The 27,365-nt window shown below is 42.3% G+C and overlaps 1 protein-coding gene across 1 annotated transcript in view; it reads left to right on the top strand.

The window, feature by feature from the left end:
• The first annotated feature begins 232 nt into the window (after positions 1-232).
• The window catches only part of ARHGAP24 (Rho GTPase activating protein 24), a 939,121-nt gene continuing 911,988 nt past the window's right edge, over positions 233-27,365 (top strand). Inside the window, exon 1 of the mRNA XM_056568756.1 lies at positions 233-459. Within this exon, the coding sequence (XP_056424731.1) occupies positions 375-459 (85 nt within the window). The 5' untranslated portion in view covers positions 233-374. The remainder of the gene's footprint in view (positions 460-27,365) is intronic.

Genomic DNA, 27,365 nt, shown 5'->3' with positions numbered 1-27,365 from the left:
ACAGTCATATAAATGCAAATAAAAATGGGTATTAACACAGTGACATGGTCAGCATTATGAACATTGTGCTGCTTAAGGGACCAGGCAGTTCTTTCTCTGTGTTTCAAACTGTTACCTAGTCAGCTGCTTGAATAGGTAAATTACGTGTTAAAAGCATTTGGGGTTTCTGGTTGGTTGGTTTTGAAATATCAGAATGTCTTCATCCAGTGTGAGCCGGAGGAAAGGAGAGCAGCAGATTCATTTCATTATAAAGACGCAGTTAACGGATCGCTCTTTCTGAAGTGTGAGACTATTCACCAGCGGCAACTCTTTCGAGACAGACACTCTTGCCTTGACTAAGATTATTTCTACTTGGTGTGGTAAATGTATGAAATATGATGACTCTTCCATCCGCGTTAAGAGAAACTCTGCTCCCGGGGCTGGTGGCTACAGCGTTCAGCCAGACACACACAGGAATCAGTAAGTACAAGAATACTGTACCTTGCTTGTTGCTGTATCTGTTACTTGTTATTGCAAGTCTATCAGCTCATAGACCTGTATATTATCTCATTGCTTGAAATACAAGATAAACTTGCTGTCAGTTCTCTTGGCTGTATGACCCTTTAACTCTTGACATGCTAGGCAAGGTGTATTGCAGTTGCCTTGACAGCAGGTAGATTAACACTGAGTGTCATGTTGGCCTAGGATGAGCAATTGTACTATAATATCACTGCATTTTATGTATTTTTTAATAATTTAACTTGTATTGATGGGAATGTGGTAAACATTTCTATATTTACATGACAATACAGCGATATGTGGCAAAAAAAAAAAAAAAAAAAAGACGAGGTTTCAATGTTGTCTGCAAATATTCCTTTATCGGTTCTTTACCTATTTACAGTTGTACTAACCGGAGGTGAAATCATTAATGAAAAGGTTAAACATTGTTTATAGTGGAATAGATAAAGATAGATAAATTGATAGATTAGTCATATTAATGGATTTGCCCTTATATCTTCAGACTCCTTGTATTTGAATATTTATTTATAATTTTTATTATTCTTTTGGAATCTAAAGTATTATCTTTTACATTAATGATTCATCTATTCCAGGAGAAGACAACTGGTTCTTTTCCTTGCTCTTTTCCGCTGCCGCTCTTCCTAGTTGAGCACGCTGACTTGACTTGCCCAATTAAAGATTGTTGGGTTGTGAATTCTTTAAGATAAATAAAGATAAAGCCGATTGTGTCATCTGTTGTTTGTTACCTCTTTGCAGATGTGTTTTAATTGTCAACACAACTCAATGCTTTTTCTGCCGTTACCTCATGGTCTGATATCAGATCCAGCGAATGCATTTCCATGGTAACTGTTTAAAGAAGTTAAGCAGCGTACGCTCAGCTTGTCTTTTATATTAGTATAAAATATAACTACGGTATGTCATTTTTTCCCTGTTATAGAGGATTCACTGAGAAATATGTGATTTGCTGGATTGTTGTGTATCTGTGTTTTACTGATAATTTGCAAACTTGGTATATATAACACTGTGGAGATTCAACAAGTGTTAGTTAATATTGTGCTGTAATGGTTGCATAATGGAAGATCATTTATATTTGTATGTCAGGCTTAAATACACTTGTGGGGCACCATAGGCTCCTTAGATAAAATGCTTAAGGTATTAAAGAGGTTTTGCAGGAATTTTTTTTTATTTGACCATGCTACAGGTATAATATAGTATATGTACCTGTGTGTAACTGTTTTCTCACAATTCTTCTGTGATTTTAACTCCAATATTTATTTTTAACAGCATACAAAATGACTGTTGTCTCAGATTTTCCCAGGTTGCAATGCAGCCGAGACCTGACTCACTAGTCAGCTGATGACAGGGAGCCTGTCTGCTTCAATGAGTGGAGCGATCGCTTGGTGGGAGAGAGATCAATCTGCAACTAATGCAACATCTGTAGGCACCCTGATTGAAAACCACAGGTCTTTTATGTATCAATAGGTGGTGTAGCTGATGTGTGGGAGGGAGGAAAATGGAATTGGGGGATTTGTAGTTAAAAAAAGAAAAGTCAAACAGGAAATACCAGTTCACAAAAATCTAGCCACAGTGTTATGGTAATCTCACAACACAAGCACAGATCCTTCCTAAGCATGTCCATTACTGTCTGGCAGGTACGTACTAAAATCACCTTATGGTGGATAACCCCTTTAAAGGCATTATGTGGAGCTAGGATTTTTCAATGGACTTAGGTTGGCTTGAAAAAAAAAAAAAAAAGGGATACCTAACTGCCCAACCCTTGTCGCTGTTCCAACGGTACTGATACCCGCTGATCAGCACTTCCTGGGTATTGTCTAAACATGTAGAAAATGCCCACTTATAAGGTGATCTGCCTTTGTCAATGATAGGCTGAGTAGCCATTTTTATTATTTTGAGACAGGGCCCAGGAAGTACTCATTAGCAGGGACTTGGCATTATTCGAATGGCAATGGCAGGGGACTGGGCCAGTGATATCCTTTATTTTAAATTTACAGATTATTGAAGGTTAAATGTTAATATAAATTAAAAGGGTTCCCAAATGCATCTTACATAAATAAGGTCAAGATGAAAGGTCCATGCCCCTCTTCTTTCTGTGGCATATCTGCCAGAGAGATAGATCAGAGGTCTAACTATAAGTGTGCAGAAGTAGTAGTGGCTGAAATGGAGCCTCTGGCACATAAGAGGACACGTACATAAGAGGACACAAGTATTAAAATGGAACATGGTTACTGGAGGCCCTGTTCCATAGTTTTCATTGGGGCTTAGGGGCTTCAATTTATTTTTCTGGACCATGCCACTGCTATGGGACCTGTGGTGAAAAGGGGCCTGAACTTTTGCTATTTTTCTTCTCATGATCATAATGTAGTGTCAGGGTATGAGGTGCAGGGTAGATGCAGGGCAGATGTTGTGGCCCAAGGGGCAGATGGTATTAACACCTTCTTGTCGTGACGCCAGGGCGTGGTTTAGCCTTAACCACCCGAAGGTAATACCGCTGATCCTGGGTTAGGCAGGGGCAATGAAGACACCAATGCCAGATTAAGGATAACGGCAGCTTTACTGAGGTAAGACAGGTGATATAGTCTGCAGTACAGCCAAATATCCCAGGGAGGTGACCAGTGACACAGGGGGACCTCGCAGGCTTGCTGGGACTTGCAGTAGTTAGACTGACTTTAGTGCAGGCCACGGTGACTGCAGATGGACTTGACTTGACAGAGATGGTGACTGAAAAGAAGATGACTTGACTTATTGATGACCGACTTGTGGCTGCAGGAATTTAGGCTTGAGGCCTCCAATGCTCTGGACACAGACATTGGAACAACTTGACTGCACTGGACCTCAGCAGGAAAGATAGAGATTGCAGCCCCTCCCCTGGTTATATAGGGGGGCTGTGCAAGGAGCCCATAGGTCACATTTCGGGGGGGGGGGGGGGGGGGGTGAGGATCAGCTGGTCACTTGAGCCCTTTGGGTAACAATCATGTGGTACAAACATTAAAGCAACAGTGCATTAAATGAGGAAAACCTATATACATAATGGGGGTATGCTGCAGGGGAGCCCTGGGGACATGCAGGGACTCTGCCTGACAGGGCAGAAGGACAGTATAGCGTCACATAATCCCGTCCTGGGACATCACAATAAAGTCAAATAATAAAATTCTGTTTAACTGCAATGCAATATGCAGGTGTCATACTGCATGCAAATCCATTAAACCCATTTAATTCACTGGGGCTTTATGTAGCATGATGGTTCCAGTTTTATAGTTTCCCCCCCCCCCCCCCCCCGTAGACTGCAACATTTACATTACAGTTAAATTGACCGCTAGGCCTTTCCTGAGGAAAGTATTCTATTCCCTTCTTTGACACGAAAATGTATAAGAAAATTACAAACTAAAAATCTGGTCTTGGTAAGGGCATAGTCTTCTCAAAGATGTGGTCTTTTGGAGAGGCTTCACTGTATCCTGGCCAAGGCAGAGTAGTTGTTTTCCAATGTACTTAGCACAAGGTATCTTACTTTTTCACCAGTTCCTTTCTAACTTTGCTTCTGAATTATCTGGAATTGTGGAATGCAAAATTTGTGAGCACTCTTTCAGGAACTCTCCTGTTGTTGCTTATGCGTTGCGTCTGATCTCTGAGAGGCACCGCAAAGAGCATCCTCGTGCTACTATGACACCTAGCTCTGGTTGGTGCAGAACTGCTCTTCAAAATTAGAGGCAGTGCAGGTCAGCCAATCAGGAGATGAAAGTGCCAGGCCAATCAGTTGCTGAATATGGTTCCACTATGGTGTGACATTTAAACAGGCACCTTTTGTTCACTTCTGTGATTGCGGTTCATTCACCCGCTTATATTACTGTGGAATTAAGGGACTGCACGGATTCCAGAATCTGAGAGATTCCTATATCCTAAATACAACTGGAAAGACATCCAATCAAACCACAATCTTACTGTAGTGATCATTTTCTACAGGGTCCAAAGCAATCAACTCTTCCATACATTGCCATTCTCCAAAGGTAGGGGGTTCTGGTGATCTCCACTTATGTGGGATAAACACTTTAGCCGTCTTCAAGAAGTGACAAAGCAAGGATATTTTTTTAAAGGAGGATGGAGGCAATTCAAATATAAATAATAAGGTCACTCCTGGTGAGCTGGGAACAATAGTCTCAGTAACATCTTGGATGGTACAAAGTACAGTGAACCAAAAAGAACACAGAGAAGGGCATGGTGCCAACACAAAGTCCACAGCAACAGCAAATGGGTTTGTTTGAAGCCTCTCAACAAGCAGTGGGACGAAAGACCCAGAGGAAAAGTAGAATGGTCAGTGATAGGGAATAGAGGGCCCGTAGGATTGACCAAAAATTGTTTGTCGTGAATTAGTGGAGAACTGAGAACATCTGAGATGGGGGCCAAGTTCATGGGAGCACAAACAGCAAAAGGGATAAACATCATGTGTTATGTGCAAATAGATCTTGGAGGTATAATTGTGCAGCAAGTGCAAAAGTCATGTATTCATGGCAGCAAGATAGTACATGCAACAATATGGCAGGAAACACCTCAAGCATGCAAAAGGGATAGTCTGCAACAAATAGAGAAATTTAGGTAAAGGGTAATTTTGAGAATGTTCCACCAAACCAGGAGAATTCCTTCCAGCTCTTTGAATTCAGATGATATGTAAATTGTGTAATAAAATGAGTAAAATTACAGGGAAATAATTGGGACAAATTTTATGACTAAATAAGTGAGGCCAGAGGCTAGCCAAGTAAAGGAAATATTAGTTTTAAGGAAACACCATAACAGACTGGGGGAGGGACACATTTAAACCTTCCAATTTAGATATATTTATCTTAAAATTGGACCATCCATCAAAACCAAAGAGAGAAGAGAGATATGTGAATTGGTGATGTACATCAAAAGATCGTCAGCAAATGTTGAGCACTTATGTTCACTGCCACTAATTGGTGGCAGATACAATAAAAATTTTACAGTTAAAATTTTACACATAGTCTTGAGTATAGTAGCCTCTTGTAGACTATGTTTTGTCTATTGTATCCTATGGGAATTCTTGCTGGCATTCCCATAGGATAGACCTAAAAAGACCTAAAATGCACTAATAATTGCCTTAAAAATATTATACTTTTCATATTCCACATTTGTGGGTTAAAACCACTGTGGTCAGTCTGGGTCATTTACCAAATTCATTTATGGGTCTCAGAACATCACCATCATCACCGTCACCGCTGCCTTGGATCGTTGCTCCCCATCGCCGTCATCACATCGCTATGTACGCCGCTCCTATTGGATGACAGGATGGCGTGCGCGGTGACGTGATGACAGCAAAGGAGGGCGACAGCTATGCAGCGGAGCAGGAAAAGGATGGTCCAGAGTTTCGGGGACAGGTGAGTGACACTCACAGAAGCACACAGGGCATGTTAAATGGCTATCTGGTGGCAGCTAAAGTCTGCGCTGCTTGATAGCCGTTTATGCGATAGACCTGACATACAAAAGCATGGTATGTTGATGCTGCCTTCAACATACGATGGCCTCCGAGAGGCCTTCGTATGTTGAAATGATCATATGTCGGGGCCATCATAGGTTGGAGGATCACTGTGTATATATATATATATATATATATATATGTGTGTGTGTAACTTCTCTTTGTGGATATATATGTGAGCTTTCAAGTAGTGTCGGAGGTGTTGTCAGGGAATATTAATTGTATTGATTATATAGGCTGGGGGTGTAAAAAATAAAATATTAAAGTAAGTAAAATAAAATAATAAATCACACTCACTCCTTGATCCCCCACAACTTCCAGTCTGATACTATTTGGTTTCCCACTTGTCATTGCTTCTTCATGCTCTCAAGATGAGCCATCTTACCAGAAAAGGCCCGCTCTGATGTCCCCTCGTATGATAAACATAATTCTAGTAACAGTTAAACTTATCTGCTTGTCTAATATATTTATTATACCTACAATTCATACTTCTGGTACTAATTATACATTTGTTTTGAAAATCATTCATATTATTTCCAAATTTTTACTCAGTATCCGTCTAGCTTTGAGAAATGCCAGAGCATAACAATCTGTACTACTCTATAGTTTGGGCTCAGGGTAACATTTCTTGCATTCCTCAAAATCTCAAAATTTTCATCAATACTTTAAAGGGGTATTCCAGGCAAAACCTTTTTTTTATATATATATATATATATATATATATATATATATATATATCAGCTGGCTCCGGAAAGTTAAACAGATTTGTAAATTACTTCTATTAAAAAATCTTAATCCTTCCAATAGTTATTAGCTTCTGAAGTTTTCTGTCTAACTGCTCAATGATGATGTCACGTCCCGGGAGCTGTGCATGATGGGAGAATATCCCCATAGGAACTGCACAGCTCCCGGGACGTGAGTCATCAGAGAGCAGTTAGACAGAAAACAACAACTCAACTTCAGAAGCTAATAACTATTGGAAGGATTAAGATTTTTTAATAGAAGTAATTTACAAATCTGTTTAACTTTCCGGAGCCAGTTGATATATAAAAAAAAGTTTTGGCCTGGAATACCCCTTTAATGACTATTCAGAAACCTTCTTAAAATATCATACACTTTAGAAATACAATGTATGTGTCTTTTCTTTCTAAGTTGTTTCTTAACAGCTTCTATTATCTTGGGATTAAGGGCTCCCGGTCCTTCCCACGTGCTTCTGGCAGCAGGAGATGAAGCTATTTTACACAGTTTATGTACCTTTGTATGACTGTATAGCTTTGAGAGACTTGCTGTTTCTGTAACTCAGAAGGAAGGGGAAAACTGAGTAAGATATAAAATATTATATTTAGGAAACAGAAACACAGTTATCCTACAGACACCCCATACCCATGTATATCGAGGTACACATTTGGAACAACTTGTACTGAATTTAAGCCAGGTATGGATTTGAGCCAATTTTTCCAGCTTTTTCTGATTTAAAAGGGTAGTCCAGTGGAATTTATTATAATCAACTGGTGCCATAAAGATAATAATAATAATTTATTTATATAGCGCCTACAGATTCCGCAGCGCTTAGATAAACAGATTTGTAAATTACATCTATTTAAAATCTTAATCCTTCCAGTACATATCAGCTGCTGTATGCTCCACAGGAAGTTCTTTTCTTTTAAAATGTATTTTCTGTATGACTACAGTGCTCTCTGCTGACACCTCTGTCCATGTCAGAAACTGTCCAGAGCAGGAGAGATTTGCTATGGTGATTTGCTCCTGCTTTAGACAGTTCCTGACATGGACAAAGGTGTCAGCAGAGAGCACTGTAGTCAAACAGAAAATAAATGAAAAAAAGAAAAGAACTTCCTGCGGAGCATACAGCAGCTGATAAGTACTGGAAGAATTAAGATTTTTAAATCTGTTTAACTTTCTGGCACCAGTTGATTTAAAAAAAATAGTTTTCCACCAGAGTACCCCTTTAACACATAAAAAATGTAAATTCTTTATTTCATACATATTGGCAAATAAAATATAGATCTGACAATAATAATAACATAATCAAGGAAGGCATATAAAAATAGATACATTCATTATGTAATCATATAAAAAACAAGAGATCTAGAAAAGTTTTAGATGCTAACTGAGCCAAGAAATAGTGCCACAAAAAAGGAACAAATGCTTAAAAAAATTATTCCCCTTGACTACTTTTATGGTGTATTCCCGTTTTAATAGCAATTATTGAATACAAAGACAGAAATTGATCTGAAAACATGAATAGTCTTTTGTTTATATTTGTCCTCCATTGATGATCTGTTCCTGGCTTTGAATTCATAATTTGCATTTAAAAACCTTAATGTGTGAACATTCCCTTAATCTTGCTCTTTTTCTCAATACTTTTCATACCTGTAAAGATTGGTGTTAATTTTGTCTAAAACACATCATTTGAAAGTGCCATACACACTATGATTAAGGAAAGAATCTGTTTTACTGTATTTATGCCTGACACATCTCCTCCTGAAATGGAGGCCCAGAGTTACGGAGTGGATGCAGAGCAGTATACTGGACTAATGGTTTGTTTGGGTTCAGAAGTGCTGTAGAAAGAACCAGGCACATAATGGCCCTCATTTACTATTCTAAACCCGACTTGTTTTGTCGGGTTTTTTTGTCGCATCTTTGTCTGCGACATGTCGCAGACATCGTGCGCCAGTCTGCGACGCGATGCAACATTTTTTCCCGATTGACCCGATGTGGATTCTCCCAAACCCGAAAAAGGGGCGTAACTCGACATTTCTGAGCTTTCCCACATATTTATAAAGGTTTCCAACCCGAATTTGTTGAATTGTTGTGGATTTTTTCCCGACAGCTCAGAGGAGTTGGAAACCAAAACCAACAAAACCCAGTGCGACAAACAGGATGCGACATAATAATAAATTCCAGGGGAAAAAAGCAGTCGGGTAAGAAAGCAAGATAGACTTACAACCCGATTTTCTAAGTAAATGAGGGCCAATGTGGTGGTCATAACTGTGTCTATACTAAACAAGAAGAGGAAAAATAGGCAGACTAGTCACTATCCAGTAAGGAGGCATACAGCTGAGCATTTGCCAAATAGTACTTTTGCTTTTCTCCTACTCTCTCTGTGAACTGCCTATGATACTGGACTGTTATATTGTGGTGACCCACGGGATAAGGTGGGACCACGGGTGTAGTGGTGTGAGTGGTGGGATCAGATAGTATTAACACAGGGGGCAAGATGTTGTTAACCCCTAGTGTTCATGACGTCAGTGTGGTTTTAGGGTTTCGGAACACCAACACGTCCGGTCCCTCCGCTATCCCAGTTGCTAGTAGTGAAATTAGTTCAGTTATGGTCAAACAGAGGCTTTACTGAGTATAAGACAGATGGAATTATCTTCACAGCTAAGGCCAGAATTCCAAGAGAGTCATTAGAAAAATAGAGACATTTATTGAAGAAGATACAAGGAAGAAGAAAGATTGTACATAGAACAATGATGCCTTAGTCCCCTTAAAAGTAGGCACCTTGGGATCTTACACAGTTCTATATTTTGTTTTGGGAAAAGGTCTCAGGGAACAAAATCTAGGCTGTAGGGAGGCTGAGTCACGTGGGCGATTTGCTGTTTTGATAAAAACTCTTGTATATGCACATATACACAATAAAACAATAAAAGGCACAATCAAATATATAGAACAATTGTCAATGCACACATTATTGAAGGCACATAATGTTGCAACTGTAGACAAGGGAAGCCCAACCACGTACACAGGACCCCCATATCATATACCCCCATTGTTGTTATATTCCTTTGTTATATTCTTTTCACTCTTTCTGCTTTATAGATCATAGTAGAATGTAAAAGGACACTGATTATGTCCACAATAAATGTAACACTAAGATATTCTAATAACCCTTCTACTTATCACAACTCCGGCCCTGTGACCAATTATGTTGGCTTCATTGCCTCCCTGCTCAAAATGCTTTGGTTTTCTGCATACAATGAGTAATTTCTTAGACTTTTTTGTTGGGAAAAATACTCTTTTGTACTGTGACTGGATGTAGTTTCTTTCAGCACATTTGCTGAATAGTAACCTGCAAAAAAGAATAGCAAAAAGAAACCCAGCTGCTTCTTAAGCGCCCCTTCTGCATTAGACGACATGTCTACGTAAGAGAATGATATAGCTTTGCTTACAACCTTAGGCAATCTCTCTCTGTAAATTGCTATGCTTTGCATTCATTCCTTAGATATACACAACTTGTGTACAGCTAGTGGCATAACTACCATCATGTTCCTGTTGCTTTTGAACTTCTTGTTGTATGTTTGGCCATAGCCAGGTTTTAAAATGATAATGGTCCTAGGTTTTGTAAGGTTAAAATTGCAAACATGAACCTCTATTGTACCAGTGTGCACTGTATTTCTTAATACATTTTGTCTAGAACTTTAGGAAGAGGAACTATTATATAACAGAGAAAGAAGTAAAAACAGATTGCTACAGCTCTTGTTCTATTTTAAGAGATTAATTATCTGCAACTTCTATGTTACAAGAGTAGATCTTTGAATATGATAGACTAAATAATGAGTCTGAGTGATGAGATGATGGGATTTTTATAATTATAAAACTAGATATTACAGTATATAATACAGTATGTGCAACCTACTGCTGGTTATGGCAAAAGCAATGTGACAAGGATACAATAGACATCGCCTCTCCCCTTTCATGATCTCTCTTAGGCTTCATTCATCTGATTTCAAAATTAATCCAATATCTTAGCAATTAAGAAAACTTCAAAGAATGCGAGGTCAAAGATACCTTCAATGGCAAATAATAATAATCATTTTTTTTTCAATACTCATTTAGTATCGGCACCTCTGTTCACCCCGTTCCCCACTGAATATATACGGTAACTATGTGATAGGAGACAAAGCTTCCAGCCATCTCCAGTGTGAGGCCTAATGTCATATAATCACATAACAGTGGGTCTCGCGCTGGAGATGGATCTTGTTGAGAAGGAATGGTAAGCTTTGTTTCCTATTGCCCTTTATATACAGTAGGGAATGGGTATACTGGTGCCCCATTTAGGCATTTTGGTGCTGATTATGAATTGCCTTTCATTTTGATAGATGACTAGCAAGCATAACTTTGAACGGTAGTCATTTTCCATTGAATGTGTTATATATAGAATTGTAAAATTTTTCTGTATTTAACTCCTTAAGGAAATAGCCCATGTTGACCTTAAAGGGGTACTCAGCCCCTAGACATCTTATCCCCTATCCAAAGGATAGGGGATAAGATGTCAGTTCGCCGCGGTGCCGCTGCTGGGGATCCCCGCGATCCCCGCTGCAGCAACCCGCTATCATTACAGCACAGAGTGAGTTCACTCTGCACGTAATGGCGCGCAATACAGGGGCCGGAGCATCGTTACGGCACGGCTCCGCCCCTCGTGACATCACGGCCCACCCCTTTCAATACAAGTCTTTGGGAGGGGGCGCGGCAGTCGTCACGCCCCCTGCCATAGACTTGCATTAAGGGGACGGGCCGTGATGTCACGAGGGGCGGAGCCATGATGTCACACGGCTCCGTCCTCTGTATCGCCCGTCATTACGCACAGAGCGAACTCGCTCTGTGCTGTAATGATAGCGCAGTGCCGCAGCGGCGATCCCCGGGGTCCCCAGCAGCGGCACCGCGGCGATCTGACCTCTTATCCCCTATCCTTTGCATAGGGGATAAGATGTCTAGGGGCGGAGTACCCCTTTAAGGACATAGCCAAATTTTGCAAATCTGACCTCTGTCATCTGGGATGCTTTTGATGAATTTGATTCTGATTGTTTTTTTTGTGAAATATTCTACTTTAACATAGTGTTAACCTTTCATCGATATTTGCATAATTTCTTTGTGAAAAATTACAAAATTTCATGAAAAAATTTAAATATTGGCATTTTTCTAAATATGAAATGCTCTGCTTTTAAGGAAAATGGTCATTCCAAATAAATTATATATTAATTCACATATACAATATGTTGGCATAATAAAGTGGACATGTTTTCATTTTTGGAAGACATTAGAGGGCTTCAAAGTTTAGCAGAAAATTAAAAAATCTGCTTGTGTTAGGGACCAGTACAGTTTGAAATGGATTTGAGAATCCTTCATGTTAGAAATTTCTCATAAATTACCCCAAAAAAGACATTCAGAAAGTTTACTAACCCTTTAGGTATTTCACAGGAATAGCACCAAAGAGGAGGTAAAAAGTCAAAATCTTACATAAATTTGTTGCCCCAATTTTTCATTTTCACAAAGGGTAAAAGGAGAAAAAGCCCCACAAAATTTGTACAAAATTCTTCCAAATGTGGATGTAAAGTGTTGTGCAGGTGCACGGCAAAGCTCAGAAGAGAAGGAACACTTTTCGAGAGAAAATTAAGCTGGAATAGCTTTGGGGGGGGGGGGGGCATTTCACATTTATAAAGCCCCCATGGTACCAAAACAGTGGAAACCCCCCTCACATACCATTTTAGAATGTAAATGTAATACACGCACATACAGGAGAAGGCGTCTCCTCTGTCTGAGCCGCATCTGCAGCTTACACAGAGGAGACGTGACGTCCGCCCCCATGCAGCATGCAGTACAGGCGCCGATGACGTCACTCATCGGCGCCTGTACTATGGAGGGGAGAAGACATGGGCCCCTGCTGCTGAGGAGATCACTGCGTGGGACATCAGGTGAGCATAGATATATTTTTTTTAACTCTGCCTATACCTATGGGGAAGATGGGGGGGGGGTGTAACTTTGCCTATACCTATGGGGAAGAGGGGGGTAGGCAACTCTGTCTATTCTTATGGAGAAAGGGGGAGGGTAGGGGGAAACTCTGCCTATACCTATGGGTAAAGGGGGGGGGACTCTGCCTACACCCATGGAGAATGGGGGGGGTAACTGCCTATACCTATAGAGAAAGGGGGGGTAACTCTCCCTATACCCATGGGGAAGAGGGGGGTGGGTAACTCTGCCTATACCTATGGGGAAGAGGGGGGGGGTAACTCTGCCTATACCTATGGGGAAGAGGGAGGTGGGCAACTCTGCCTATACTTATGGGGAAAGGGGGAGGGGGGAAACTCTGCCTATACCTATGTGGAGAGGGGGGGGACTCTGCCTATACCTATGGGGAAAGGGGGGGGGGACTCTGCCTATACCTATGGGGAAAGGAGGGGTAACTCTGCCTATACCTATGGGGAAGAGGCAGGCAGTGGGTAACTCTGCCTATACCTATGGGGAAGAGGGGGGTGGGAAACTCTGCCTATACTTATGGGGAAAGGGGGAGGGGAGAGGGGGAACTCTGCCTATACCTGTGGGGAGAGGGGGGGGGTAACTCTGCCTATACCTATGGGGAAAGGGGGGAGGGGTAACTCTGCCTATACCTATGGGGGAAGGGGGGGCAACTCTGCCTATACCTATGGGGAAGAGGGGGGGGTAACTATGCCTATACCTATGGGGAAGAGGGTGGTGGACAACTCTGCCTATACTTATGGGGAAAGGGGGAGGGGGAAACTCTGCTTATACCTATGGGGAAAGGGGGGGACTCTGCCTATACCTATGGGGAAGGGGGGGTAACTCTGCCTATACTTATGGGGAAAGGGGGGGGGGACTCTGCTGCCTATACCTAAGGAGAAGGGGGGGGGGGGGTAAACCTGTTCCTATACCTATTGGGAAGGGGGTTTAACTCTGCTGCCTATACCTATGGGGAAGGGGGGGGGTTTAAGTCTGCTGCCTATACCTATGGGGAAGGGTGGGGGCTAACTCTGCTGCCTATACCTTTGGGGAAGGGGGGTTAACTATGTTGCCTATACCTACAGGGAAGGGGGGGTTAACTCTGTTGCCCATACCTGCAGGGAAGGGGGGGGGGTAACTCTGCTGCCTATACCTACGGGGAAGGGGGGCTACCTAACTTTATACCTGGATGCCTAACTACTTACCTACATACCAGTCTATCTACCTACATACCCAGCTACCTAACTATGTACATGGCCTTCATTCATGGCTGCCTAACTACCTAGCTAACCCTCTACCAACCTGGCTTGTCACCTACCACCTACATATCTGGCTTCCTGATCTACCTACCTAGTTACCTATTTACCTGGCTACCTACCTACCTGCCCTTTTACTGTGCAGGACACTAAGGAGAGCATTATTACAGTTTGTGGGCCTATAGATGGAAAGATTTTGTAGAGGAGGGGAGGGCACTGGAAAAATGCAGAGTCTGACATGTTTGTCCTGCAGATGTTAAGAGATCCACATGGCGGTCTTATCCGGACGGAGAAGAAAAGGAAAGAGGACGCCGCTGATCAAAAAAGACGTAATTGTGAGTCCCAAAATGTAACTGTTATCACTTAGATGGTCTACAGATCCTGTGTACAGCTGTTATCTACCGTCGTAATGGTCCTGTATATAATCACTTATATTGTATACAGATCCTTTATAGTATACTGTGTCTGTGTCTGTGTATAGTGGTTTTATTCAGTACAGTATGGCAATATTATCCAATTATTGTGTGGTGGTATATATTTACTCCTTGTATACCAGTATTATTGGTCATGGAAATTTACCTACGTAAAAGTGTTTCTTATATATATAAATTTTAGCTTATTGTGTAAGGGATTTGGGTGGAATAGGATGTGGCAGAAGATTGATGAGCTGCCGAGCCTAGCAGGGGCCCTTGCCTTTTTTTGGTCCAGGGGCCCCGAGTGTTGTCAGTTCGCCCCTGTCCGCATCTCATTGGTACCTGGTCCTGAAGGAGGACTTGTCTGCTTCTGGAGACCGCACAGCAAGTAAGTTTAACCTGCTCAATGCTGTAGGCGAGTCATTTAACTGAATGCCTTTATATACGGCAGATTGCGTGGACCCATTGCATCACCTGCCGTATATATATGACATTCTGCATAAAGGGGTTAACACTGTAACTGCACTAGTACCAGGCATGGCTGCAAGCAGAATGGTATGTACAAATTTAGCTAGGAACATGCCAGAGGGAAGGTACATGCTTGTTCTCAGATAGCCCTTTTTACTGAAAGGAGAAGGAAGTTAAAAGTAGTCAATTGGAAGCCACAGGATATCCTGTTCTCATCGCTGAGCTGTTAATTCCCTGAGAAAATCAACAGCAAAAAATTGTGCTGATCGGAGGGGAACTCCATAAGACTTAGCTTTTATTAAATATAGTTTAAAAGCCACCAGAGTAATCAAGAAAGTGCTCAAAACTATATCCTACACCAAATAATAGTGAATGTGAAAGAATTACCACATGTCAGTGTGGATTTATCAAGAATAATTCCAAACTAATGCTAGTAGTAAAGACCCAACGCGTTTCTGCCACAATGATGTGGTGTCATCAGGGGACTTTTTAAGCAAAAGGTCCTGGTATGAAGGCTATTTGTTCTAAGCCCACCAAGCACTAGAAATATTGTAAATAAAAAGATATTTGTAAACTGAGAACCATGATTACTCATAGGGGGAATACACCCGATACATAGTGTACCCCATACAAGGTTTCAGGACACAGACTCCTAGGCAACAGGGTTGATAATCATCAGTGGATCTGTAAAGAAAACGTACACAAAATAGATGGTTTCAATAGACATTCCTCAATAATACTAATACATTCCACTGGAGTAATCACTCACATATCCCTGTAAGATCCGTAGGTACCTATAGGGAAATAGGATATAATCCCCATAAGTATACTCAGGGCCGTTTGAAGGAATTTGGGGTCCCCAAGCAAAATGGACATGGAGGCCCCCCCCCTTTGATGTTCACGCACGTCACGCTCTAGGGCCGGCATCAGGACATAGTAACGCCGGCCCTTGAATTCTGGGAGCACAACGTGAGCGAACGTCGATACGACGCACATTAGGTGCAGCAGTGTTCCCCCCACATTAGGTGCAGCAGTGTTCCCCCCAAATTAGGTAGGCAGTGTTCCCCCCACATTAGGTGCAGCAGTGTTCCCCCCACATTAGGTGCAGCAGTATTCCCTACCCATACCCCCTGTCCAGACCCCCCCCCCCCCCTGGCCATCATGTCTGAAGAGCCTCTGGCAATGGGAGTTGTAGCTTTGTAACAGCTGGAGAGACACAGATTGGACACAGTTTTACCCATCATCACTGCAGAACTTACAAGTGACTGCAGCTCTGATGGGATAGTCAGGAGAATACACAATGATATCAGTGGCCTGAGTGACGTCTACTGACTTGAGTGATATCTTCTCTGTTCTCTTTTCTTCTTCATCTGGTCCAGAGACCAGGTCTTCCTCCAGCTCCATCTTCTCTGCAGAGTCTGATATCTACCTCTCCTCATCATTACTATAACTCCCCTCCACCTCTCCTCATCACTATTATAACCAGGGGGGGTTATGGGGGGGTGATGAGGAGAGGTGCGTGGGGGCACCTCTCATCACCCCCATAACACCCCCCCTGCACCTCTCATCACCCCCATAACACCCCCCTACACCTCTCATCACCCCCATAACACCCCCCTGCACCTCTCATCACCCCCATAACACCCCCCTACATCTCTCATGACCCGCATAGCACCCCTGCATCTCTCATGACCCCCATAACACCCCCCTGCACCTCTCATGACCCCCATAACACCCCCTGCATCTCTCATCACCCCCATAACACCCCCTGCATCTCTCATGACCCCCATAACACTCCCCCTGCACCTCTCATCCCCCCCATAACACCCCCTGCATCTCTCATCACCCCATAACACCTCCCCTGCATCTCTCACGACCCCCATAACACCCCCCCTGCATCTCTCATGACCCCCATAACACCCCCCTGCATCTCTCATGACCCCCATAACACCCCCCTGCATCTCTCATGATCCCCCATAACACCACCCCACCACACACACAACCTCTCATCACAATTGCAGTCCCCTAACCACCATACAATCCCCCCCCCCCCCCCTGGGCCCCCCGCGCCAGTTTACTTACCCTGCCGCGGATCGTTGCAGCGGCGTGAGTCTGCTGCTGCTCCTGTCACTGCACGGAGGATGCTGGAGATTCGCGTGGGGACGTAGGCAGGGACAGGTCAGGTGATTGGCGTAGACGTGCGTGCCTGCGCGGGGCACGTGATGTCTCTACTCCCATCAGCCCCTGACCTGTCCGGTGCCGGTTTGTTTCTTAAGTGGCCCGCACCCTACAAAGGTAATTTAATTGAAATGTGCAGGACTCCCGAAGTGCCTGGTCGCTACAGGGCAGGCAAGCACCGGCTCTGCTCGGGGCCCCCCAGCCAGCTCGGGGCCCCAAGCAATTGCTTGGTTTGCCGGTCTGGTAGAGATGGGCCTGAGTATATTGCTTGTATGTACCTGAAAAGCAAAAGGTGCATAAAACACCAGCATGAGTGGTAGCGGGGAAAAAGGAATCCGATCCTGGCGCTCACCCATGCTGCAGCTGAGGAAATGATGTCAGGAGCCGTGATGAGGTAAAAGATGCACTTTATTTTGGATAAAGCAGGGACTACACGTTGCGAGGGGACAGGCTCCCCTCTTCCTCAGGTCTAATCATAAGGGCTAGGGGGTAGGGCTTGTGTTTTAAAGGGAAAAAAGCCGGCGAATTTGGGTGCTCATAATCACAGAATACACAATAATGCAAAAAATAGCAGACAAATACATAATATATAAGGATCGTGAGCGATACAAACATGTGGGGCACAGAATGTTACAAAGGCCCCATGTGAAAACAAAAGATAGGATACGTTCTATATTTAGTATAGTTTCATGCACCAAGTATTGGGCAGTGATACTATACGACATGGTGCACAGGAAGTCCCAGTGGTATGGGGCCATGGACAGACAGTGCACTTAGCCGCTGTTCAGGCATGGCAGGGACAAACCTCTGGATGGGAGACATAGGAACCGACAATCCAAGCCCTTCCATTGAATCCAGATGATTTGAGGTGGGTACATGGTTTAGGCAGAAAATAGGCTGGCAGACCTAAGGGGGGTGGTAATGTCTATAGCTTGATACTAGCAGATGAGCTCAGTTGCCTCATTCAGACCCCTAGGGTGAAGTGTCTGGAGGGAGTAAATCCAGAACATCTCTTTTTTGTTCAGTATTGCAGACCTGTTGTCCGCACCAATGGGGATCTGCTCAATTGGTGTGATGGTAATTGGGTTAGGGATGTCCTTATGATGAATACTGGTATGTCTGGATAAGCTGTGGAGGAGAAAACCTTTTCTTATATTCGTCCTGTGCTGGTTCAAGCGTATGTGAAGTGGTTGTGTGGTCCGACCAATGTATTGTTTGCCAAATATACAGTTTATCAGGTAGACCACGTAAGATGATTGGCAGGTCATGCGGGATTTGAGGTGGAACGTGGCACCCGTTGCTGTGCTCGTAATGGTTGATTGCTTATGGCAGATGGTAGTGCAGCATAAACATCTGGGATGACCACATTTAAAGGCTCCATTCTTCGTGGTCATGGTATTGAAGGTACCCCCTATGGTTAGATGTTTTTTCTTTTTCTTACCACGGCTAGGGGCGATCAGATTGAGTATAGTAGGAGCCCTACGGTACGTAAACCTAGGTTTATCTGGAATTATTCCAGAGAGATGGGGATCTGATTTCAGAACATTCCAGTGTTTGTTGATGATTTGTTGTATAATTCTGTGGCCTCCAGAGTATGTGGTAATAAAATTCAATGTTGGATTACTTCTGTCTGGCTTTGCCTGTTTCCTTTTTCTGGGGCCAGGAGATATGGGTACTGGTGTAATTTCATTCCCCTTTGTTTCCAAGGGATGGACTAGGGAAACAACAGGATCCATCACTGCTGGTTCCGGGAGAGCCACCCAAGCCGAGGATCCTGCTTCAGGAATCGGTAGGCAATCTTCCTGAGTCAATTTGAGGGTTCTCTGGTATGCATCCCTAACCAGCTGTTTGGGATAGCCCTTTTTGTGGAAGCGATCTTTCAAGATTCCTGCTTGTTCTTTGAATGTTTTTTCTTCGGCACAGTTTTTTCTAATCCTGTGGAATTGGCCGTACGGAATATTCCGTTTCCATTTCTTGTGATGTCCACTCTGGAAAGGAATATAACTGTTTGAATCCACTGGTTTGAAAAACATGGACGTAGTAATCCACGTTTTTCAAACCAGTGGATTCAAACTGTTATATTCCTTTCCAGAGTGGACATCACAAGAAATGAAAACGGAATATTCCGTATGGCCAAATCCGCAGGATTAGAAAAGACTGTGCAGAAGAAAAAACATTCAAAGAACAAGCAGGAATCTTGAAAGATCGCTTCCACGAAAAGAGCTATCCCAAACAGCTGGTTAGGGATGCATACCAGAGAACCCTCAAATTGACTCAGGAAGATTGCCTACCGGTTCCTAAAGCAGGATCCTCGGCTTGGGTGGCTCTCCCGGAACCAGCAGTGATGGATCCTGTTGTTTCCCTAGTCCATCCCTTGGAAACAAAGGGGAATGAAATTACACCAGTACCCATATCTCCTGGCCCCAGAAACAGGCAAAGCCAGACAAGTAATCCAACATTGAATTTTATTACCACATACTCTGGAGGCCACAGAATTATACAACAAATCATCAACAAACACTGGAATGTTCTGAAATCAGATCCCCATCTCTCTGGAATAATTCTACGCAATCTGATCGCCCCTAGCCGTGGTAAGAAAAAGAAAAAACATCTAACCATAGGGGGTACCTTCAATACCATGACCACGAAGAATGGAGCCTTTAAATGTGGTCATCCCAGATGTTTATGCTGCACTACCATCTGCCATAAGCAATCAACCATTACGAGCACAGCAACGGGTGCCACGTTCCCCCTCAAATCCCGCATGACCTGCCAATCATCTTACGTGGTCTACCTAATAAACTGTATATTTGGCAAACAATACATTGGTCGGACCACACAACCACTTCACATACGCTTGAACCAGCACAGGACGAATATAAGAAAAGGTTTTCTCCTCCACAGCTTATCCAGACATACCAGTATTCATCATAAGGACATCCCTAAGCCAATTACCATCACACCAATTGAGCAGATCCCCATTGGTGCGGACAACAGGTCTGCAATACTGAACAAAAAAGAGATGTTCTGGATTTACTCCCTCCAGACACTTCACCCTAGGGGTCTGAATGAGGCAACTGAGCTCATCTGCTAGTATCAAGCTATAGACATTACCACCCCCCTTAGGTCTGCCAGCCTATTTTCTGCCTAAACCATGTACCCACCTCAAACCATCTGGATTCAATGGAAGGGCTTGGATTGTCGGTTCCTATGTCTCCCATCCAGAGGTTTGTCCCTGCCATGCCTGAACAGCGGCTAAGTGCACTGTCTGTCCATGGCCCCATACCACTGGGACTTCCTGTGCACCATGTCGTATAGTATCACTGCCCAATACTTGGTGCATGAAACTATACTAAATATAGAACGTATCCTATCTTTTGTTTTCACATGGGGCCTTTGTAACATTCTGTGCCCCACATGTTTGTATCGCTCACGATCCTTATATATTATGTATTTGTCTGCTATTTTTTGCATTATTGTGTATTCTGTGATTATGAGCACCCAAATTCGCCGGCTTTTTTCCCTTTAAAACACAAGCCCTACCCCCTAGCCCTTATGATTGGACCTGAGGAAGAGGGGAGCCTGTCCCTTCGCAACGCGTAGTCCCTGCTTTATCCAAAATAAAGTGCATCTTTTACCTCATCACGGCTCCTGACATCATTTCCTCAGCTGCCGCACGGGTGAGCGCCAGGATCGGATTCCTTTTTCCCCGCTACCACTCATACTCTCAGACCGTCCGGCCGGACGGGTGGATCCGGGCAGCACACCGTGGATTTCCACTTACCCACACCAGTTGGGCCCCTTCAAGCTGCAACAGGTGTTATGCTCTCAGCATAACACCACCAGGTGAGAGCATTCCTTACGCTTCCTCACCTGTCACTTGTAATAAGGATAACGGCACATAGATAGGCGCATTGTCCATTTTTGTCTTTCATACTTCTCTATAAAACACCAGCAAGTGTACTCACAGTTAGGATAAGCTTGGTTCCAGCAAATGGTTCTCAGTGCAGCGCTCCTACCCGCAGTGGCGGGGAGCCGTCTGATACTAGTGGCTGCTGAGCGCTCACTGGGACCATGCCGGCGTCTGACGTCATATCCGCTGCCGACCTGAAGCCGCGTCCTAGCGCCCAGCCCTCCAGACGCGGACAGGGGCGGCGCCGGATATGACAGAACAGCGTCCTTAGTAACGGCAGCGGTGTATACTCGGGCAATATGCCTGGTACAGACAGAGAGTCATATTGTGCCGCTTATGTATGTATATACTCAGAGCGAACAAACATTGTAGGCCGTGTCCAGATGGAGGACAGAGCATTATGGACCACAGATATGAAGGGAAATAGGGGGGGGGGGGCGTCCTGATAGGAGAGGAGGAAGAGGGGGTAGAACACTGCAGCGCATCCGTTAGAATTAATAGGATACAAGGTCCCGCGACCTAACTTAGCAGTGAATATCCCCAATTCCTCTCCTAAAGATACTGCCCCAATTATGGTATAAGAAAGACTCATGGAAGGTGAGCTAGACATCCCATAAGCCCCTAAACTGTTCAATATAATGATGAATATATATATATATATATATATATATATATATATATATATATACATATGCAAAGTCCAGGAATCACAGCACCAATAGGTCAAGGATCTTCATAAGCTGGTTTCTTTATTCACTCCAAAAGTTACAACGTTTCGGCAACAATAGCCTTTATCAAGCATAACATCATTTTTAAAAGTGCACATATATATATATATATATATATATATATATATATATGTATATACAGCAAGTGCATTTCATTGGATACAACTCATGTGTTGTGAATGTGTAATTATCCAACACCACACCTCCTTTCAGATCCCATTGGGAATCCATCTTGTCAATCATAGTGAAAACTCAGTTGTCATAGCAACATTACATATACAATAAAATCAATATACATAAATACTGATCTGTGTCATAAAAACCTTTGTTAATACATAAGATTAGGAAGGTACCTTCACTTTCAGCCATTTAACCATCGTGGTCGCTTCGTCTGCCAGCCGATCGCAACCATTGCTGCCACATTCAGTTAATGTAGATGTTTGTAAACAAAGCATCTGCGCATGCGTCAGAGAATTGTCAAGCCCATAACTACATCATATCCGCCTCCGATCGCTCAACACATTGCGAGCCAATCAGGTGCGGGGCTGTCCTTACCCGTACACGTCACTGTCTACCCACTGCGGCTGCACCAGTGGGCCCGGCGACCGCGTCATCATATGACGTATTGCGGTCAAACCTGTTGGTCCACGCATTATTTTTTATTTTTTTATTTATTTTTTATTATTTATTATTTTTTATTTTTACTTCTTTATTTGTTCATTTTTAATTTTTATTATTTATTATTTTTTTATTTTTTTATTTTTTATATTTTATATTTTATTTTTTACATTTTATATTTTATATTTTATTTATTTTTAATTTTTTACATCTTATTTCATTTTTAATTTTTTATTTTATTTATTATTATTTTTTATTTATTTTTATTTTTTATTTTCTATTTTTTATTTTTTTATTAATTTTTTCATTTTTTATTTTTTATATTTTATTTTTTATGTTTATTTTCATTTTTACTTTTATTTTAAATTTTTAAATTTATTTTTATTTTTATTCTTTTTAAATTTTTCTTTTTCTTTCTTTTTTTCTTTTTCTTTCTCTTTTTCTTTTTTAGTCTCTTCCCTTTTTTTCTTCCACTTTATCCTGTTCTGGATTTATTTGCACGATTCGTTAATATCTCATGTTTTTAAATAATATGATGTGTACCTAACACTCATTTTACTATTTCTTATATTTGAGATATATTGGGATCACATCACTCGTCTTTGTAAAAGGACCTTCACCGCAGCCAGGATCGCAGAACGCCATCCCCGCAACCATCCTGCTTTATAGTATTACTATTATAGTTTAATATTTGTTTTGATATCTGGTATACAAGAATAAAGTAATTTCTGCACATCTTTTTTGACTATAATACTTTTCGCCCATAGATAAACTATTGATAAGCTAAGAGTATGGACCCGATACCCACTGCGCATGCGCGGACCGACAGGTTTGACCGCAATACGTCATATATTTGATGACGCGGTTGCCGGGCCCACTGGCGCAGCCGCAGTGGGTAGACAGTGACGTGTACGGGTAAGGACAGCCCCGCACCTGATTGGCTCGCAATGTGTTGAGCGATCGGAGGCGGATATGATGTAGTCATGGGCTTGACAATTCTCTGACACATGCGCAAATGCTTTGTTTACAAATATCTACATTAACTGAATGTGGCAGCAATGGTTGCGATCGGCTGGCAGATGAACTGACCACGATGGTTAAATGGCTGAAAGTGAAGGTACCTTCCTAATCTTATGTATTTACACAGGTTTTTATGACACAGATCAGTATTTATGTATATTGATTGTTTTGTATATGTAATGTTGCTATGACAACTGAGTTTTCACTATGATTGACAAGATGGATTCCCAATGGGATCTGAAAGGAGGTGTGGTGTTGGATAATTACACATTCACAACACATGAGTTGTATCCAATGAAATGCACTTGCTGTATATATATATATATATATATATATATATATGTGCACTTTTAAAAATGATGTTATGCTTGATAAAGGCTATTGTTGCCGAAACGTTGTAACTTTTGGGGTGAATAAAGAAACCAGCTTATGAAGATCCTTGACCTATTGGTGCTGTGATTCCTGGACTTTGCATACACTAGCACCAGGCTGGCTGCCTGGGTGTTTCACATGCACGGAGGTTGGTCCCCATTGCTGTCTCACGCCAACTTTTGTTTATAAAAAAAAATATATATATATATATATATATATATATATAAATTTTTAACATATATATTTGAGATAAATCGCTGATATAAGAGGGTTTAGAGGGGATAGAAACTCACCATCCATAGGTCTAGGATGAAAAATTTGTAAATAATAAACAACTGTAGCCTGTATAGTGAAACAGGAAGGATAGTAGTAGTGTGCATTATGGGAAATGGTAATAACCAAGAGGAGAACGCATGACCTGAAGGAATAGACCTGACCAATAATAGGTGAATAAAAACTTAGGTTTCAGAGTGAAAGCATCCATAGAGGAGTAATCCATATCTAAAAACCATAGAGTGTAAACAAACTAGAAATCCATGAACCTGAAGATATAAAATAAAAATATATAATTATTGATGCTGGACAGGGGAGATGATAAGGCCAAGCAGGAGGAACGTGAGCGGGGCCGCCCTTTTTAGGGCGTTCACCCTGCCTAGGGTTAGGGCATTCTAGCTAGGTTAGGGACAGGTTTAGGTACCTTAGGCCCCTGTATTGCCCCTGCCACCCTCTCCTAGGATCTGCCCTGGTGGGCCCGCATTTCACCCCTCTGGGACTAGACTGTCCAGCATCAATAATTATATATTTTTTTATTTTATATCTTCAGGTTTATGGATTTCTAGTTTGTTTACACTCTATGGTTTATAGATATGGATTACTCCTCTATGGATGCTTTCACTCTGAACCCTAAGTTTTTATTCATCTATTATTGGTCAGGTCTATTCCTTCAGGTCATGCGTTCTCCTCTTGGTTATTACCATTTCCCATAATGCACACTACTACTATCCTTCCTGTTTCACTATACAGGCTACAGTTGTTTATTATTTACTAATTTTTCATCCTAGACCTATGGACGGTGAGTTTCTATCCCCTCTAAACCCTCTTATATCAGCGATTTATCTCAAATATATATGTTACAAATTAATATATATATATATATATATATATATATATATATTTTTTTTTTTCCCATCATTATATTGAACCGTTTAGGGGCTTATGGGATGTCTAGCTCACCGTCCATGAGTCTTTCTTATACCATAATTGGGGCAGTATCTTTAGGAGAGGAATCGGGGATATTCACTGCTAAGTTAGCTCGCGGGACCTTGTATCTTATTTAGTCTAACGGATGCGCTTCAGTGTTCTCCCCCTTCTTGCTCCTCTCCTATCAGGACGCCCCCCCCCCCCCCCCTATTTCCCTTCATATCTGTGGTCCATAATGCTGTGTCCTCCATCTGGACACGGCCTACAATGTTTGTTCGCTCTGAGTATATACATACATAAGGGGTGATGAAAGTGGAGGCAGGGAGATGGTACAGCTGCCATACTAAATGACAAGTGGAGGGAGAACAGACAGCATCACTTCTTGGAGTAGGGATTCTGGTGATTTAGAAAGCTGGGTGACAAACAGTACAGAGTGCAGGGTTCACAGTACTACTTTGGCTTTATGTGTACTGCCTGGCACCCAGCTTTCCCAGTCTCCTGAAGGGAATATCTGTCTGGTGAGGCAGCCGTATTAAAGACATAAAGTACCAGATGTCACAGTAGTAGTCTGCCATTCAGGAGACTTATAAAGCTGGGGAAGTACTGTACGTCCTGTACTAAGACTCCTGAATGGCAGAATTCTAGTGTGACACTTCAGAATACTAGTGTGACACTTCTGGTACTCTACTCTGTCTCCTCTCCAATATGGCTACTTCACCAGATATTTCCTTCGGGAGACTGGGAAAGCTGAATGACAGGCAGTACACATAAAGCTGGGGTAATAGTGTGAGCCCTGCACTGTGTACTGCCTGTCACCCAGCTTTCCCAATCTCCTGAAGAGAGCATATACCCATATAGTGACCCACACAGTGGCTACACATACAGTATACATACACACACACACACACACACACACACACAATACTTGTATACAATTACAATACTAACAGACATGCAAGCACAGTTAGGCACAGGACATTTACACAAATACACACTTTTTATGCAATATTAGGCAGTTTTAAGGGGTCCACATCTTGTGTAGCCACCAGCTTCACTGTCCAGCCTGCAGCCTTTCCCTCCTCCTTTTCCCCGACTTACTTACTGAGGGGAGGGGGATGGGCCCAGGAGAGGGGCCCAGTACATCTTTCCGGTACATCTTCCTGTCTGTGTGTGGGGAAATGCTGAGCCCGGGAGCTTCCACGCAGGAAAGTCCTGCTGTGTCCATGCAGGGCAGGGGGAGCTTTTTACTGATATGCAAGAGGAGGGTGACAGAGCAGCGGGCATCAGTACCCAGTGCTCCAGGTCCGGGCCCCTGAAAGCAGTACTGCCTGTACTGCCAGATGACGGCCCTGGGGCAGCGATTAAATAGGGCAACAAACACTTTCTTGCTTTCTTGTGTCAACACCCAATATCTAATCACATCACACCTGTAATCACTTATGGATGTATTACTTTTGTCAATGAGTGTATTTGTGTAGTGTAATTGTCTGTTTGTAACAAGCTATGACTCATGATCGCCATGTTCGCCACGATCGCCACCCCCGGCTATTGACACCAGTGTCTAAAGGGACATTTAAATGGACCCTTGTGGCCTAGTGGGTGAATGGCCCCCCGCGATCCACTGCAGAGGCAGCCGGAGGGCTTACCTATTCTCCTGTGCGCTCCGTGGCTCTGGGATTGTTAGAGCCTTTCTTCGGCAGGCTCTATCTATCGAGCACAGAGCACACAGATAAATTCAATTCTATGGAACTACATTGATCATGTGAGGAATCTAATGATTCCTCCTAAAAGTCCCCTAGGAGACCAATAAAGAAAAAATTAAGATAGGTTTACTAATTTCCGATCATTAGCACAATGTTATTGTTAAAAACTAAAGATCATGATGCAAAAAATGAGCCCTCAAAGATAAAAAAAAAGTTATAGTTGTTTAGAAAATGGCAATTAAAAAAAATATTTAATTTTTCTAAAAAGTTTAGAATTTTTGTAAAATGATTAAAACATGATACAAACTATACAAAATATGTATTGTTTTATTCATGCTGACCTAAAGTATCAAAATCAAAACACATTAATTTAACCGCATAGTGAATGGCGTAAAAAAGAAAAAAAAACTAATTTGTAATTTTTTTTAATTCTTTCAATTTCACCTTACAAATATTTTATATGAATATTATATAAATATATAATATATTATATAAACATTTATGTGAGAAATACTTCATTTTCTAGAAATATTTCAGGGGTGCCAACATTTACTGCCATGACTTTAATTTACAAATCTGCAATTTACAAATCTGTTTAACTTTTTGGTTTAACCCCTTAAGGACACATGACGTACTGGAACGTCATGTGTCCACTCCCGATCTATAACGCGGGGCCCCGGCGCGTCATAGCGGGTCGGGCCCGTGGCTAATAGCGCGCGGCATTGATCGCTGTGCCGCG

Source organism: Hyla sarda, chromosome 1 (assembly GCF_029499605.1).
Source record: "Hyla sarda isolate aHylSar1 chromosome 1, aHylSar1.hap1, whole genome shotgun sequence".
NCBI classification, from domain to species: Eukaryota; Metazoa; Chordata; class Amphibia; order Anura; family Hylidae; genus Hyla; species Hyla sarda.
This window is presented reverse-complemented; position numbering and strand designations above follow the sequence as displayed.